This window comes from Lampetra planeri, chromosome 17 (genome assembly GCF_965212315.1).
Source record: "Lampetra planeri chromosome 17, kcLamPlan1.2.h2, whole genome shotgun sequence".
In the NCBI taxonomy this organism is placed as follows: domain Eukaryota; kingdom Metazoa; phylum Chordata; class Hyperoartia; order Petromyzontiformes; family Petromyzontidae; genus Lampetra; species Lampetra planeri.
This window is the reverse complement of record NC_136123.1, coordinates 10,610,824-10,625,482: the sequence shown is the minus strand read 5'-3', so window position 1 is coordinate 10,625,482 and position 14,659 is coordinate 10,610,824. Positions and strand designations below refer to the sequence as shown.

Below are 14,659 nucleotides of genomic sequence, written 5' to 3'. Positions count from 1 at the left end.
GTCAAAGCACATGTGTGCTTAGTCGTCGTCAAACTGGAGAACAAACCCACGTTTTGTTTCTTGTCAGCGCTGCTTCAACAAAAAGCGCTGTCGAGTCAGCTGAGACTTGGCCTTGAAATCAGTGATGTGAATGATCACATTATTTTTTGTATTATAGACCCAACATTAAAATGAACTTACGGTACAATATAATGCTGTGTAGCATATAGATACGGGTTACATTTCAGCATGCGATACAATTATATGGTTTAGGGGTGTCAAATAACTGTAAAAAAAATCGGTGATACGTAGTTAAATCAAAGTGTCTCCAAGCTTAAACGAGCATTGATAATATGTGTAATGCGAGCAAGGACAGGGTCACGTGAGTGTGGGCGGAGTCAGGGTCACGTGCGGAGGAGGAGGAGTCAGGGTCACGTGAGGGGAGGATATAAGGGGAGAACCGGAAGGAGATCGGGAGTGGAGACAGAATAGAGAAGGGAGAGGCCACGCGGAGAGCTGGCGAGGAGTGGCGCGAGTGCCACGAGACAGGAGTCACGGCACCGTCGGCCAGCGGTGTTCGTGGAGCAGCGGGGGTGTCTGCAGAGTGTGCGGGAGCACACGGAGCAGCAGGGTGGCTGCTGGGTGCGCGGTGAGCACACGGAGCAGCAAGGGGGCTGCAGAGTGTGCGGAGCATACGAGTAGCAAGGGGGCTGCAGAGTGTGCGGAGCATACGAGCAGCGGGGTGGCTGCAGAGAGAGAGAGTGAGCGGGAGCAGAGGACTCAGACGACGTGCGGAGGCACGAGGCGGAGAAGGTGCGGGTCGGAGCGGAGACATCGCGGGGTGCGAGCAGACGGTGCGGGTCGGAGCGGAGACATCGCGGGGTGCGAGCAGACGGTGCGGGTCGGAGCGGAGACATCGTGGGGTGCGAGCAAGAACCCAATAAAGGACACGGAGAACAACATCGGCTGAGAGTCCTTCATTACACTGGGGTCAGAAGTGAGACATGTCGAAACAGCTCAGAAGAAAGGCTATACCTGCACCATCTTCTGCGCCAGCTTCTGAAGAAGACGACGACCTTTCTCCGAGGGTGGCGCTACCAACAATGGAAGGCGGAGGCGAGACAGGGACGGGCGACGTGCCGAGAGTGCAGGATGTCGCCGGCGCAGCGGGACCGTCTCCGGGGGTGGGCGCCGAGGAAGGGTGGCGACACGTGGCGGCCCAACTCGAGTCGCTGAAGGCTGTTTTAACTCAGCTTTGCACCCTGGTGACGCCCACGACGAGTCCGGGGAGCCCGAGCAGAGGGCAGCCGAGTGGGGCCTTGTCGTCGCTTCCAGCCCTTTCCGCCACGCGGCACGGGGCCGCCATCTTGGGCGTGGTCGGGGAAGAACGGCGGGAAGACGCCATAGCTGCCTCCAACGCGGGAGGACGCCATCTTGGGAGTGGTCGGAGACGAACGACGGAGAGCCGCCATTTTGAACACGTTGCAACGTGACGCTATCTTGTCGCTACCGCATGGGACATCTTCGGCGAATGAAGGCGGCGTGGGGACCCGCAGCCAGCGTCTGACGACGGTGAAAGAGTTCTCCATTGGTGGAGATTGGAGCGCATTCGCCTGCCGTTTTCAAGCGGCGGTACGATCCGCTAAATGGACTGATGCTGAGTCTTTGGAGGTCTTGTCAACGGTTCTTGACGACGAGTCCGTCCGGTTATTTCGCTCCATCAAAGCCGCTAAGAAGACGACGCTACAGGGGGTCTTTGAGGAAATGGCGGAGGCGTACGAGCCACCGGACGATGCACACCGCAGGTTCGTGCAGCCGCAACGGGCACCTGCGCGGTGATCGAGTTAGCAATGGCCGCATATCCAGAGACTGAGCCCGATTTGTTGGAACCCCTGATACTGGGCAAAATGTTGGAGTTATCCCAGGATTTGGGCATTCCCAAGCCCGTGTGCGGCCACGATAAGTTGACGTTCCGGACGGCGGCCAAGTGCCTGGATGCCCAATTCAATCTTCGCCGATGGAAACAGGTGACGGCGTGGACGAGGAGCCCTACAGTTGACGGCGGTGCAACAGGAGGGGTCCCGAAGGAGGCCGTCTACGTTCGCGACGAGAGGAGTCCTGACGGGCTGATGGCGGCATCGACCCAGTGGCCGATTCGGGAGAGAGCGGGGTTGCGACCTGGGCCGCCGGCGCGGGAGCGACAAGACAGAGGGGGTGCTGCACGGCGAGCCGATCTGGCATTTTTCCGCTGCGGCCGTAAAGGCCACTTCGCCAGGGAATGCTGGGCTCGCGTTCGACCGACGCCCCAGCAGGAGGCCTCGGTTACGGACGCAACGGGGAAGGACCACGCACGACAGGCAAGTCGGCACGCATCAGACACCCGGCAAGGCCTGTCACCTCATGCATCACCATCGATACGCGGGCCGGGTGCCATTACTGACGGGGGGGCGTTCGGTGGTCAGCATCGCTCGCTGACGCAGTGGCGCAAATTGGCACGAAGAGTAGTTGCGGCCGCTACGGGCTCGTCGACCGTGCCGGGGTCGATCCAAGGGATCGACGTGTGCATTTTGGTTGACTCGGGAGCGTCAGCGACCATTATCTCTGACGTGATATTTCACCTCTTGTCCATTCTGCCGAGGCACGTGAGACCGGTTTACGACTCTTGCATAGCAGCGAACGGGGGTAGTATGGGCATTGTGGGTCAGGTGGATGCCAATATATCGGTTGGGGGTGTTTCGGCTACTGGGACAGTGTTGATTTCCAGATTCCTCGTGGTGCCCTGTTTGTTGAGAACCGATTTCCTAGCCAAGATGCCAATTCAAATAAGGGTGGATCATAATTGTATTGAACTGCCGGGGGGTCGGCGTGTTTCATTCTTGCCGTCACCCCGGGGCCGGACAGCTCCTGACCGTCAGGTGCAGGCGCTGTCCGAGGTATCGGTCGATATTCCGCCTGGCTCGCAGATGCTTATTCCGCTGCGGTATCGGAAACCGGTGCCAGGAATCGAAGGGGCGGCGGGTGTTTTGTTATCACCGTCCACGGCTGTAACGGGTGGCTTGACGCTCGTGGGGGCACAGACGATTGTCCGGCCGGGTCAACCTCCGTTTTTACAGGTATTAAATGGGAGCGCGGAAAATGTTGTTGTACCGGCCGGAACGGTTTTGGCTCACGCTACAACTGCCTTCACGAGCCATGGCGATCATGACCGTCGGGGCCTCGTAGGGGGGGTATCGGTCTCGACGTCACAGGATGATCGATGGATTGCCGAATTGTGCCGTGAGAATACGTCTTTGACGGCGGACCAGAGGTCCGCGCTCCGCGCACTGTTGGGAAGGTATTCCGACGTCTTTAGTGCGGACGATTTCGATTTGGGTCGCACCTCCTTGCTTTCCCACCACATTGATACGGGGGATGCCGCTCCGATTCGGATGAACCCACATCGGTTGAGTCCGCCGGAGCGGGATCACATTCGCGGCGTAGTGGAAGAGATGCTGGCCGCCAACATTATTTCCCCGTCAAATAGCCCGTGGGGCGCGCCGGTGGTCCTTGTGAAAAAAAAGGATGGGAAGCTGCGGTTTTGTGTGGATTTTCACAAATTAAATAAGGTGTCGGTTGCGGATGCGTACCCCCTGCTGCGTATTGACGATTCCCTCGATGCCTTGTCTGGGGCGAAAATTTTTTTCTACTCTTGATTTCTCATTGGGATTCTGGCAACTTCCCCTAGACGAGTCCTCGAGGGAAAAGACGGCCTTCCGGACGCCGCAGGGATTATTTCAATTTAATTGTCTTCCCATGGGCCTAAACGCCGCCCCCGTAACATTTCAGCGGCTGATGGAGCTCGTGTTGACGGGTCTGCAGTGGGAGACGTGCATGATATATTTAGACGATGTTATTGTTTTCAGCCGCACGTTTGAGGAACATTTACGGAGGTTGGACACGGTATTCTTAGGTTTTTTCGGTAAAGTCACATAGGTAAAACATTAAAATTAATAAAAGTAAAATAAAATAAAAATCACGACGTTTCGGAGGCAACACAAGCTTCCGTCTTCAGGTGGAACAGTCACAGCCACGACAGCTGTATCAAGTAAATGAGAGATTACAAGAGCTACCACTCCGTGTATATAATGGTTGGAGAGGGGGCAAGGGCCACGTACGGCACACTTTTTATTAATATGGTAAGGTGAGGCTTAAGAGGCTGAGCCTTTGTTATGGAGAGGTACGGTTTGTGACTAAGCCTGGCCTACATAACAATAGTGGCCAGGCTTAGTCACAAACCGTACCTCTCCATAACAAAGGCTCAGCCTCTTAAGCCTCACCTTACCATATTAATAAAAGTGTGCCATACTTGGCCCTTCCCCCCTCTCCAACCATTATATATACGGAGTGGTAGCTCTTGTAATCTCTCATTTACTTGATACAGCAGTCGTGGCTGTGACGGTTCCACCTGAAGACGGAAGCTTGTGTTGCCTCCGAAACGTCGTGATTTTTATTTTATTTTACTTGTATTAATTTTAATGTTTTACCTACATGACTTTACCGAAAAAACCTAAGAATATGAATCATTGCAGTCACGAAAGCTTCAAATCTAGTTGGACACGGTGTTTGCCAGAATGCGTTCGGCCAATTTGAAATTTAAGCCCAAAAAGTGTCACCTCTTACAATGATCCGTGCGCTATTTGGGCCACATTGTTTGTTCCGACAGGGTCGCCACTGACCCGGAGAAGACGGCGTGCGTCCGTAACTGGCCGACTCCGGCCTCAGTGGGCGACGTGCGTCGGTTCGTTGGGTGCGCTTCATATTACCGCCGGTTCGTTCCTAACTTTGCCACGATCGTGAGGCCATTGCACCTCCTTACGGCTAAAGGCCGGAGATTCAGCTGGAGAGCAACGGAAGAGGCGGCGTTTCAGGGCCTGCGCGATCATTTGGCGTCGGCACCGACGTTGGACTATCCAGATTTCACTCGACCTTTTATTCTGGATACTGACGCTAGTGACACCGGGATTGGGGTTGTTCTCTCCCAGTCTAAGAACGGCGTTGAACGCGTGGTTGCGTACGGTAGTCGCGTGTTGTCTCCTGCGGAGACCCGTTACTGCGTTATTCGCCGCGAACTTTTGGCCATTGTACATTTTCTTCGCCAATATTGGCCGTATTCGTACAGCCGTACGTTTATTGTGCGCACGGACCATGCGGCTTTGCAATATGCCCTGCGGGTCGACCAACCGTCTGGCCAATTGGCACGATGGTTGGAGACTCTGCAGGAATTTTCGCTCGATGTTCAATATCGGAAGGGCACGCGTCACGCGAACGCGGACGCACTCTCCATATTACCGCAGGGGTCCCCTTGCGCTTCGGGCACGAACAGATGTACGCGGGTTCAGCAACCCCCTTTGCCTGTTGTGTCCGCTGTAGAAGGGCCCGAGATTCCCGTATGCCCGGTACCAGCTGAGGTGGCCGAGGATCCCGTGTGTCCGGGACCGGCTGATGGCGTTTTGAACCTGCCACGTTCGGTATGGCTTCGCGAGCAATTGCTCGATGAGTCACTGGGAGCCATGCGGAGTCGGGCTGTGAAGGGGACGGGGGGCCCGCTGTCCGGTGGGAAGCCGGGAGCCGCTCTCCGGGATGGGTTGCTAATGTGGAGAGAAGGGTTGCACGATCGCTGCCGCCTGGTGGTGCCGTCGTCATTACGGTACGAGTTGGTTCGGACTCTGCACTCCGAGACGTTGTTACATCTCGGGGTGCAGAAAACCTTGTTAACATTGCAGCGGGACTACTTCTGGCATGGCATGACGACTGATGTCGTCGGGCACATTCGGGCGTGTCCCGACTGTGCCCGGCGGAAGCCGCCTAAACACCCATATGTTCCACCAGTGCAGTCCATACAGGTGTCCCGGATTAACGAGTTGGTGGCGTTGGATATTTTGGGGCCTTTCCCGCCGTCCGCTCGGGGTAATACATTTTTGCTGGTCGGGGTGGAATATCTCTCCCGCTGGGCTATGGCTTGGCCCTTGCCCGACCAGTCGGCGGCGTCTATCACGGACGCGTTCCTGTTCGGATATGTAATGGACAAAGGGGCGCCGGAAAGGTTGCTCACAGACCAAGGGCGGAATTTTTCTTCTAAATTATTGGCTGAGGTGTGTGCTGCACTGGGGACCAAGAAAGTTTGAACGTCTCCCTACCACCCTCAAACGGACGGCATGGTGGAACGGCTTAATCGTACCCTGTCGGCTATGCTCTGTCACACGGTTAGCGAAAAACAGGCTGATTGGGATTTGCACATCCCTGGAGTGCTCTCTGCATCCAGGATGACGCCTCATGCGTCGACGGGGTACTCACATTTTTTTTTTATGTACGGCCATGAGAATGTGCCGCCGATGGTCGTGCAGGTGGGTATGGGGGCGAAGGGTCCAGTTAAGCCTCTTCCGGAGTACATTCGGGACGCCGTTCGTCGTGTGGCGGAGGCACGGGAGGGGGCCAGATTGGCTACGGCTAAGACCCAGGCCCGGAACGAACGTTGTGCTCGGCGCTCGGATGGGGAATCCCCCTGGCGAGTGGGGGACATGGCCTGGCTGCACTGCTCGCAGGTGCGGGTGGGGACCTCCCCTAAGTTGCACAAACCATGGCAGGGGCCGGTTGTGCTTATCGAGGTGCCTAGTCCGCAGTCCGCGCGTGTTCGTTTCGGATCGCGGCGCTGGTACGTACACACATCTTGATTGAAACCCTACGTGGCCCCACGGCCGGATGCGTCATCTCCTAAAGTTGCCTTGCCGGTGTCTGTTGCGTCCGACGCGCCACTGACTTTGCCTGTTCAACCTGCAAGCGCGCCTGTCGTGCCTTCTACAGACGGACCAGCCGTGACACGGACGGAGACAGTGAGTTCTGCTCCGGGTGGGCCTACCACGGCGACGGGGACACTTGGCCCCGCCGCCCCTCCAACCCCGCCGCGGACGCATTTGCTGGAGACCCCGGCGCCGGGTCTCCCGGGGGTACGGGACTCTGACATTGGCGGGACTCCAACAGCGGCGGGCGGTTCCGATGCCGCCGCTCCTAGAATCCTGTCGCGGTCACGGTCTATGCGGGGGCCGCCACCCGTTCAGGACGGGCCGGCAACCCGCACGTGTTCCAAGTCCCTCTCCTTTCGTTAATTGTGCTATTTATTGTGTTGTTGTTGTTGTTATAATCTCCGTTGTCTTGTTAGGCCTGTTGCTGGACTTTTGCTCGCATTATTTTGCTCTGTTGCAGCCGGGGAAGGCTGGGTTTTTCTACACGGGGGGGGGGGGGGGGGGTAATGTAATGCGAGCAAGGACAGGGTCACGTGAGTGTGGGCGGAGTCAGGGTCACGTGCAGAGGAGGAGGAGTCAGGGTCACGTGAGGGGGAGGATATAAGGGGAGAACCGGAAGGAGATAGGGAGTGGAGACAGAATAGAGAAGGGAGAGGCCACGCGGAGAGCTGGCGAGGAGTGGCGCGAGTGCCACGAGGCAGGAGTCACGGCACCGTCGGCCAGCAGTGTTCGTGGAGCAGCGGGGGTGTCTGCAGAGTGTGCGGGAGCACACGGAGCAGCAGGGTGGCTGCTGTGTGAGCGGTGAGCACACAGAGCAGCAAGGGGGCTGCAGAGTGTGTGGAGCATACGAGCAGCAAGGGGGCTGCAGAGTGTGCGGAGCATACGAGCAGCAAGGGGGCTGCAGAGTGTGCGGAGCATACGAGCAGCGGGGTGGCTGCAGAGAGAGAGTGAGCGGGAGCGGAGGACTCAGACGACGTGCGGAGGCACGAGGCGAAGAAGGTGCGGGTCGGAACGGAGACATCGCGGGGTGCGAGCAGACGGTGCGGGTCGGAGCGGAGACATCGCGGGGTGCGAGCAAGAACCCAATAAAGGACACGGAGAACAACATCGGCTGAGAGTCCTTCATTACATATGCATTCGTGGTCCTGAGCCAGTGATGGAATATTCACATTTATATTTGAATAGGACAACTATTGTTGACTTCACATAAAGTATTATAGAATGAAATTCCGTATGTATGTGTGTATGTTAAATGTATTGCATACCATAAATAGCTAACCGTGCTAATGAGAGATGGGGGGGGGGGGGTGTAATTCCAGTTTGATTGAATAAATCATTTAAATAATACGGCATCTTTATATCCTACAAAAGTGAGAGGTGTGTATCATGGGGCAAAAGAAGATGTGGAAATATACTCTCTGCGCCTCGCCTTGAGCTCTCTTCTGGCTTCATAGGCCGCGGCGCCGAATGAGATTGCTCGCCCTGTTCATGTCTTGTGCCAGCTTCACGGTTTCCTTGCAGTGCGTTTTGTTGTTCGCTAATAACAATGCAGCGCATCTTTGGTCTTCCTCTATACTCTACATACTTGTTTTTTTTTTTATAAGAGATAGTAATTTACAAGCAGAGTGGAAGAACAAGGACTTTATCCTGGACTTGACCTGGGGCGGGGAGTCAACAACACGGATGATTTGGGAAGGGGGCTTCAGAGGGAGACTGGCAGAAAGCCTTGGTTGCTGGGGTGGAGAGCGTGTGAATGGGAGTAGAGTGAGAAGGGAGGAGCGCGGTGGGTGAGGTCGAGTCCACGCTGACCGTGAGCGATCTTGTAGTTCATGTGGGACTGGATTGGGAGCCAGTGGGAGGGATGTGAGGATCGGAGTGACGTGCTGCGGATGCGTCTCACGGCAGCGTTGTGGATCCTCTGGAGTAACACCAATGCCATGTACTCCAGACGCATGCTCGGTTGAGTCAACCCCTGACCAGGAATTTAACCTATAACCTTCCCATTGTGAGTTGAGCACTCTAAACAATGCATTACATGGCTGGGTATATGTATATAAGTATGTATGCTGCAGTACAGTCATGAACGCAAATATCAAATAATTTTGACCTATAGTTAGCTGTCACTGTTTTGGTACGTGAATAGTACGTCACTTTGGTGAACACGCATTTCAAAATGCATTGACCGTGTGTACATCTCGCAGAATTGGGTACAATGATCGCTGACAAATTCGCTTTCCAATTTTTTCTTTTTTTTCCGGACCATTTTGATGAAAACCGTTTCTGTCACAGAGGGCACGATAGCCCTGGCAGCACCAGAGCAGGTGGCTACATCGATGTATTCATTTTTATTCTGGCCCTTGACACCGAATTAGTTTCCCGCTACGTGCCGCGTCCGGTCCCTGGCATGTCGTTTACAGGTATTGGCGGCGCGCGTACATTTGTGCCTCATTAAAACCCCCGTGGCCTCACCATTTCAACAAGACATCTTGTGGCCGCATCAACGTAAGGTCATTTCATCGCACGCGCGTCACGAACCTGCATCGTGCCAAGGCTTATTTGGTGTTGTATGTGTGTGTGTGCGTTGTCATTTTAGTGGCTTCAGAAATCATTAAATTAATGCCTGTAAAACATAGATATCAACACATGTTGTTGAAATCGATCCATACTTGAATACAGTATGTCTTATTCAACAAGTTCTTGTTTAAACAGTTTATCAATTAGAGCTCTATGATTGATACAAATTTATTTTTAAATTTGATGTCCACATTGGTAGTCAAGTGGAGAGACTTGTCCCTGCCATGGGAATATGGAATAGCTTTATTTGGCTCATAACCACCAGGGGACATCGGTACCAGCCCATTTCTCATTTTATTTTTATTTCTGGTTTCAATGGAAATGTCACCAAAACCCCAAAAATATATTCTGAAAGCATACATCAACGACATCAAGATAACAAATGACCAGGCCAAGCAACGATCATGTAAATTATATCCATGTGTGTTCTGCATTAAACATGTTTAAATGCATATGCCCCGATAATGAACTATCTCATCACTCATATGACCACATTTTCCATGGTCATTGCCCTTTGGAACTATAATAATGAGATTTAGCACCATGCTCATTCAACCGAATGTTTATACATAACATCCCTACTGTGTGTTTCATCAAGCATGAATAACTTCTGCTCACCTTAGTGACTTTATTCTTCAAGTTACTGCCCTGTGCAATGATGCAGCTCACTTCCGGGGTTTTCCTGAAAAAAAAACAGAGGAATTTATTTCTTTATTATAAATGTCTTAATTAGTTGCTGCCGGAGTCTTCATACGATAGACTGACAATCTCGTTTCTGACAGGGTCGTTAGACTCTGTTGGGGTCATGGGATAGGAGGATGACGTACTAGCTTCAGATGATGTCACTGTAATGCAACACAATTTGGAGTCATATGGCATCTCAAATATACGTTATATGGCCGTACTTAACAGTGGAACATTGTCATTTTGGAGGAAGGAGGCATTTTACATGTTTTTTTTTATTAACTCTGTTGTTGTATCCTCAAATATTGTAACTCTATTTTTACCCACTTCCCAATGTGGTATCGACTGCAAACTTGGTATACTTATGTCATACTGATGATAATACTATATTCTATCATAAAACAATTAACATGTATTTTTAATCATTATTATTTTTTAGAAGTTATGTTTCGGCTTGGGTCTAATTGTCCACACTCAACTGACGTTGGCTGTAAATCACCACGGTCCCATACGTTATGGCAAGCTTCGGGGCCACTTCCTGGAGTCGTGGAGTTCTTCCATTACTAGTACGGTACATTTAATTAAAGCGTGTTTTAAAAAAGAGTTTTATTTTAATATTACTTATTTCTTGTACAGGCCTGGACTTGAACAGGGCCAGGGGAGTGAATAACACAGACGTCCGGGGGTAGTGTCAGAGTGCTATGGGGGCGTAGGAGTATTAATGTAACTGGCAATTCGATGTTGAGAGACGTAATAAGGGTGATGTTTGAAACATGGGGATACCAATATAGGATTATTGGGAACGCAAATAAAAAAAATACATGTGTATTTAAGTATTAATGACTCATTGTATCTCAGCCCTAATGGACGATAGTTTAATCTGCTTGGTTATGTCGATGGAAAAAAGCAGAAGGTTCAAACTTCAATCGCTGGTCAGGGTTCACCAGCCAGTCATTGCTACATCGACGAGAAGAGTGGTACAATATTGTTTACGTCAGCAGTGGTCATCTTGTGGATGGACTAGGCTCTGCCCTGGGAATATGTAATTTCCACGACTGACCCAAGGCCTGCAATGAATATGAGCGCCGCCCCTCACTCGCTTGAGCAGGGAGACGCTTGGACGTGACCGCTGGACTGTGTGTGGGGGGGGGGGTGGTCATGAAGTGGCTAGCGCACTGCGTTACAAACTCAGCGACCCAAGTTCGATTACCGCTCATGACCAATAACAGTGGCGAATATTTGAACTGGTCCTAGACCTCCCCTCGGTCGACTCAACCTTAAATGAGTAACTGGTGCTGTCGTGTTGGCCACCCACTGCCTCGTGTGCCATGCCGGTTTCCATAGGTGCTCACTAACAGCACTTTCCCCAACAGTCTGTTAAAGGGGGTTTTTGGTCTTTGTTGTAGCCACCATGCCTAATCATCACTTGAAAGTAGAGCAGGCAACTGTAAGCAAAAATAAGCAACCGGTTGCAGAGATTCCCAAATACAGTCGATTCAGTTGCATGCAACCGAGTTGCACAACCGATGGCTCCGGTGTGCATCCAGCTCAAGTGGAGTGCTCGGAACGCTTGAACCCCCCCCCCCCCCCAGAATCTGTATTCATACTGGAGGAATCCGATGAGCTATAAAGCTCTTTTTCAGAGATGTCCAGTATGGGCGGCTCAGTCAGCAGGTTACAAGCAATACAGAAACAACGATAGCAGTGCAAAATCGAGAAAAAGGTATGCAAGTCACTAAATATAAATAAATACCACTAATTATTTAAGTCCGATTTACTAAGCTTGGACAAGGCAGCAAAAACTGCAACAAAACAGTCCCAGACCACGCCAAGATAGCGGCAATAACTGTTGGCGTTTTCAGATGCGCTTCAGCGTCCATCTGGAACGCTCTTCCTTCCGATAGATAGATATTAGGAAACCACTGGAGCCATGCACTTATACATCTAGATTGACACTGATTTCTTCAGAACTGTTTTTCGTGTTTAGTTCGTTCTCCTTCCCCCCTCACCTCCGATTAGCACGGTTGGTTACGTACGGCGCGAAAGAATTTCAACGTACACACATGCACAGCACAAAGTCACCCGATGAAACGGCACATCGTTAGCATTGAACTATCGCTGCACACACACACAGGAGCGGCTGCTGCTGTCTGTGCTGCCGGCGCACATCGCTCTGGAGATGAAGGCAGAGATCATCCAACGCCTCAAGGGCCCCTTCTGCGGGCAGCAACAGCAGCAGCTGCTGCCCGAGAACTCCAACAACTTCCACAACCTCTACGTGCGGCGGCACAAGAGTGTCAGGTGAGTGGGGTGGGTGGTGGGGTGGGTTGCTCGGCATCTCGTGGCTGGCGTTGTACATACGCGTGTATGTATGATTAACTTTTTTCGCACCGCACGTAGACCAACTGTGCTTATCGGAGGTGCGGGAACGCTAACTGATTATGACAATTTTGGAATATAATTTGTACGTTATATTCTCAGGAATTTTCCCATGGTCTGTCAAAAGACAGAATTTACCCTGAAATCAAAGAGATTTTTAGCGTCATCATGTAAGCTTCATTAGAGTTAAATAAATTAATTAAGGACTACGATTTTTAAGTCATGGTCATGATTACGTTGAGGCACAATGTCGGTGAGGTGGGCATGACGCACGCCTGGGCTGGCTAATTATCTGCTTTAAAAATATAGATTGCTCGAAAAAGACCCATGGGCCGATGGATTTAAATGCGATTTTGTTGTTTGAGATATCGGTGTGAAACGGAGACCGTTGTCTTCAGCGCGCGGTTCTCTGTTGAGCGTTTATTCTCTCAAGCAATCGCCATGCACTGCCGCAGGCAGCTTCCGGAGTTGACTTCATAGTGGCTATGGAAAGCCTATATGCTAAATGGAGCTTTGGCTGTCGATTAATTTATAATCATCAAAATCTACTCCGGTGGCAGTTTAGTTGTATCGCTCGACTTACGGTGGGGCATTTTCATGTTCAATCTTGGCTAGAGGTTGACTTGGTGACCCATCCCAGTGGAGTCAATCAAACTATTTACGAACTTTTTGAAATTTTATCAGTTAAGGCCCACTGAGCTTTACAACTCTTTTTCAGAAACGACTTGGCTATCACAAATTATTGCTCAAACGAAGTGATTTATCACGTGGAAATGTATAGAAGCCAAATGCTCTAAACGCATTCTAAATGTGGATGGAAAAAACCGGAGGACCCGGGGGGAAATCCATGCGACCACGGGGAGGACACGCAAACTCCAAATATACAGGCGTCAAGGTCAGGATCGAATCCACGACCTCCTGTGTACCTGACAAGGTAGCAGTCTACATTTTAGACTGCCAGTAAACTCACCAAACTTAATAACCAGGCGACAGTCTACATTATAGACTGCCAGTACACTCACCAAACTTAATAACCAGGCGACAGTCTACATTCTAGACTGCCAGCACACTCACCAAACTTAATAACCAGGTGACAGTCTACATTCTAGACTGCCAGTACACTCACCAAACTTAATAACCAGGCAACAGTCTACATTATAGACTGTCAGTACACTCACCAAACTTAATAACCATTCTACAGTCTACATTATAGACTGCCAGTACACTCACCTAACTAAATAACCAGGCGACAGTCTACATTATAGACTGCCAGTACACTCACCAAACTTAATAACTAGGCGACAGTCTACATTATAGACTGCCAGTACACTCACCAAACTTAATAACTAGGCGACAGTATACATTATAGACTGCCAGTACACTCACCAAACTTAATAACCAGGCGACAGTCTACATTATAGACTGTCAGTACACTCACTTAACTAAAGAACCAGGCTACAGTCTACGTTATAGACTGCCAGTACACTCACCAAACTTAATAACCAGGCTAGAGTCTGCATTAGTGTTTTTTTTTCACTTTTTTTTTCTTTCTATCGACGTGACTTTACCGAAAGAGCCAACGAGTACCACTATTGGGGACCTCAGCAGTGGTCATACTATATAGAGATTAGCCTCCACGATGATAATATGGAATTTCCACCACTAGTTCAGGTCCTTGTGTGGAGATTCGTTTTGCTGAATTGCTTGGTTGAACATGGAGGCACTTGAATTACTACAGTGCTTGTGTTAACAGGATGGATTGTCTGAAGGACCAATATCAATAACTTTAGAAACAGACAGATATTAACTTTAGTGCCAAGAGATGGGCGCTTGAGGCAGGAATAATGTCTATATTGAGGTCACAGATTTTGACTCACTGTGTTTCTTAGCATAGGTTTCGGCGCAGAATTCTAGAAATTTCTTAGCAGATAGGGTAAACAACTTTGGAGTCAGAATAGATTGTGAGGGTGAATCGTTGCGAACGCTACCAGGAAGAGGAGGTTATGAAGGGCAGGGCGCGTGTGCTCGGTGGAGGAGTGCGGGGTCTCCACAAGAGGGATTGGAACGGCACTCAGAGGTCAACAGCCAAGAGGAAGATGGCAGGGTACTTTGCAAGCAGACCCTGAGGCTCGGGGTGTTGATTGTGCAACAGTCATAAGGTCTGGCACGAGTCAAAAAGTGATGGCAAGATTTCGGGGTATAAACGTCAATGGCCATGATGACTTCTTGATCTTTACTATGATATTTAAGTAGTCACGTGTGAA

General features: G+C 51.1%; 1 protein-coding gene across 3 annotated transcripts in view; it reads left to right on the top strand.

Annotated features, from left to right (window-relative positions):
* Nucleotides 1–14,659, top strand: part of ADCY2 (adenylate cyclase 2) — a 282,866-nt gene that overhangs the window by 197,864 nt on the left and 70,343 nt on the right. For all 3 annotated transcript variants that reach the window (XM_078602107.1, XM_078602109.1, XM_078602110.1), the window contains exon 6: nt 12,151–12,317. In XM_078602107.1, the coding sequence (XP_078458233.1) occupies nt 12,151–12,317 (167 nt within the window). The remainder of the gene's footprint in view (nt 1–12,150; nt 12,318–14,659) is intronic.